General features: G+C 36.7%; 1 protein-coding gene across 1 annotated transcript; it reads right to left on the bottom strand.

The window, feature by feature from the left end:
- Nucleotides 1-1,934: 1,934 nt before the first annotated feature.
- LOC145577800 (uncharacterized) lies at nt 1,935-2,777 on the bottom strand. The gene has a single exon (XM_081635239.1). It carries the CDS (start codon nt 2,775-2,777, stop codon nt 1,935-1,937), a length of 843 nt encoding a protein of 280 aa, XP_081491365.1.
- Between the last annotated feature and the right edge of the window lie 584 nt (nt 2,778-3,361).

A 3,361-nucleotide genomic window follows, 5' to 3' on the forward strand; every position in this document is an offset into this window, starting at 1 on the left:
TGAATTGCCGCAAGGGATACCAAGGTTCTAATGGTGGCAATCTTAGTCACGGGAGAATAGGTGTCAAAGAAATCTATACCTTCCTTTTGGATGAAACCTCTAATGACAAGTCTAGCCTTGAATTTTTCTATGGTCTCATCCAGTCTAAGTTTCTTCTTGAAAATCCACTTACAACTTATAGGTTTAGAACCCTTAGGCAAGTCACAAAGATCCTAAGTATGATTGGTCATGATTGAATCAAGTTCACTCTTAATGGCCTTTTTCCAATAACTAGCATCTATGGACCTTATTGCCTTATCATAAGTCTTAGGGTCTTATTCTAAAAGAAACAAAGACACAACATGCTCACTTAAAGAATCCACATTAAAGTCTTCTACAACAAAAAAAGTCAAGAAATCCGGTCCAAAGGAAGACTCTACTTTAGGTCTCTTACTTCTCCTAGATTCATTTTCTACCACTTTAGTAGAGGAAGAGAGGAGACTAGAACTAGACATATAATCAACAAGGGGGACATTTATACTTGACTTACTAGCATGCATATCAACATTAGAAGACAAGGACTTGTTCATAGGAAAAATATGCTAAAAAAATTCCGCATCTCTAGCTTCACAAATTTTTCTATCACTTAATAACATGAACCTATAGACTGCACTATTATGAGCATATCCAATGAACACACAATTAAAAGTTTTAGACCCGATAGTGGTTTTTTAAAATCCGAAAAAGCCACCTTAGCCAAACACCCCCACACTTTCAAAATTTTAAAATTTAGACTATATCCCTTCCAAAGTTAATAGAGGGTTTTATCTAACTTCTTATGGGGCACTCTATTAAGTACAAACTCAACTGGAAAGAACTGCCTCTCCCCACAAGTTATTGGATAAACCGGAACTAAGAAGCATGGCATTCATAGTCTCTTTCAAAGATTTGTTTTTCATTTCGGCAATACCATTTGATTGGCGTGTGTAAAGTTGACTAGTTACATGTATGATGCCATTGGCCTCACAAAAATCTTTTAAAGAATCTTTTCCATATTCACCACCTCTATCAGTTCTAAACTCTTTTGATTTTAAGGTCCAATTGATTTTCAACTTCGACTTTATACTTTAAAAATGCACTTTCGGCTTCATCCTTTATTTTAAGCAAATACACTTTGGTATAACGAGAAAAATCATCAACAAAAGTAATATAATAATTTTTTCCACCCCTACTAGTGCATTTTTTAAATTCCGCTAAATCCAAATGAATCAATTCAAGTAATTTGGTATTTCTTGAGACCACTTGCTTAAAAGTTTTCTTAGTATGTTTGGCCTCAACACAAATTTGGCATTTGTCAAGTTTGTCATCTACTGAAAAATTAATCAAGTTCATGTCCCTTAATTTTTTCAAGTAAGAAGAATTTAAGTGGCCTAACGGTTGTGCCAAACATCCAAAGACTCAACAATATAAGCAAAAGAAGTACTTTCATTATTCTCATTCATAACATTCAACACAAACAAGCCATTATTGAGGTAACCTTTCCCAACAAAGACTCCATTTTTAGACATCACAATCTTGTCGGCCTCAAAGACAAGTTTTAGGCCGGCTTTGTTGAGAAGGGCTCTCGAAACAAGATTTCTCCTAAGAGAAGGTACATACAACACATTGTTCAAAAATAAAGTTTTTCTGGAGGTGAGTTTAAGATGGACCTTTGTTTTGCCAAGAACTCCGGCGGTGCTACTATTCCCTATGTAGGCATGATCGTCGCCGATTGCGTCTTCAAACTTGGTCATCAAAGCCTTGTTAGCACAAAAATGCCTTGATGCTCTGGTGTCCAAAATCCACTCAATTTTGTTCTCCACCAAGTTGGCTTCAACCACCACTGCTGCAATGGTTTCTTCCTTTTCCATAATGTTTGCTTAGGAGGTATTGCCATATTTCTTGGCTCCATGCCTTCAGTCGCATTGGTATGCTTTGTTTCCAATGATTCCACACACATAGTATGCTCCCTTAGGCTTTTGGATTTTGTTGTTATGAGTGAAATTTCCTTTGGACTTGTTGTTTCCATTCTTTTTAGAATTTTTCCTGTTTTTAGACTTATTCAAAGAAGATTCAATAATATTAGCTTTAAAATACAAATTTTCAAAATTATCCTTAAGGCAATTAGCCTCTTTGGTTCTCATGTGGCTAATGAGCTCTTGAAGTGTTATGTACTTCTTCTTATGCTTCGAGGAATTGCGGTAGTCATTCCAAGATGGAGGAAATTTCTCCAAGAGAACATTGGCTTGAAGAGTCTCACACATCTTCATGCCTTCACCAAGAATTTTGGTCACTAAGTTTTCATAGTCATGGACTTGACCCATGATTGGCTTCTCATCATCCATCTTGAAATTGATCCATTTGCCCACAACGTACTTCTTTTTTCCCGCGTCATCCGAACAATATTTCTTCTCCAAGGAATCCCAAATAACCTTACTTGACTTGAAATTGACAAACAAGTCAAACAAGGTGTTGTTCATATGATTGAGAAGATGACCACGACCTAGCTTGTTGTCCTTTTCCTTCTTCTTCAAAGCTTCCGTCACAATGGCCGCAACGGTTGTCGTAGCGATAGCGGCTTGTTCTTCCGCCTTCTTGAGCACCTCAATGATGTCTTCATATAGCACATAATTTATTTCAATTTGCTCAAAGAAAATTAGTAACTTTTGAGACCATCTCTTATAGTTGTCACCATCAAGAGGTTCCAACTTAGAGAGGTCGGGAAGGGTCTTGTTCATAACACTAGTTGCAATAGACATTATTTCGTTTTCAAATTGTTGTTATATAAGTAGGGTCTAGAACAAATAGTTAACAAAATGAACAAGATAAGAGAAAATAATACTCAAAGAAATTTCGGTGTGGCGTGATAATGATCACTGACTTGAAAACGAAATCCGGCGCAACCGGGGTGCACAATTGTAATCACCGGCACGTTCCCTAAGGTTACACACACCATTCCTACACAAAGGCACTTTTGGGTGGGAGGTTGGAGACTAGTAAACTTATGCCCAAAGAGAGAATTGTGTTTAGTTTAATGTGTTTGATGATTGTGTATTTCTTATTTTTCAATTATGGAATTATATAATGAAAGATGAAGAACAAGAGGATGAATCTAGACATCAAAGGAAGATTAAATCACAATAAACATCCAATTAAATGGGGGGTTACAAGAGAATCCAAGAGATGAAGGAAGAATGCTAAAAGTTGAATGTATGTAGACATGAAAGTCTACTCTACAACCCACTTGTGGGCAATTGTTGTTGGCCACAACCTACTTGTGGAGTAGGCTGATTTTTCCTTATAAAATAGACATAAAAAGTCTACTCCGCAACCCACTTGTGGG

Source organism: Chenopodium album, chromosome 14 (assembly GCF_948465745.1).
Source record: "Chenopodium album chromosome 14, dcCheAlbu1.1, whole genome shotgun sequence".
Lineage (NCBI taxonomy): Eukaryota > Viridiplantae > Streptophyta > Magnoliopsida > Caryophyllales > Amaranthaceae > Chenopodium > Chenopodium album.

Bases quoted from the DNA above. Each gene is read 5' to 3' on its own strand.
- LOC145577800 (XM_081635239.1), bottom strand. From the start codon at position 2,777: ATGTCTATTGCAACTAGTGTTATGAACAAGACCCTTCCCGACCTCTCT.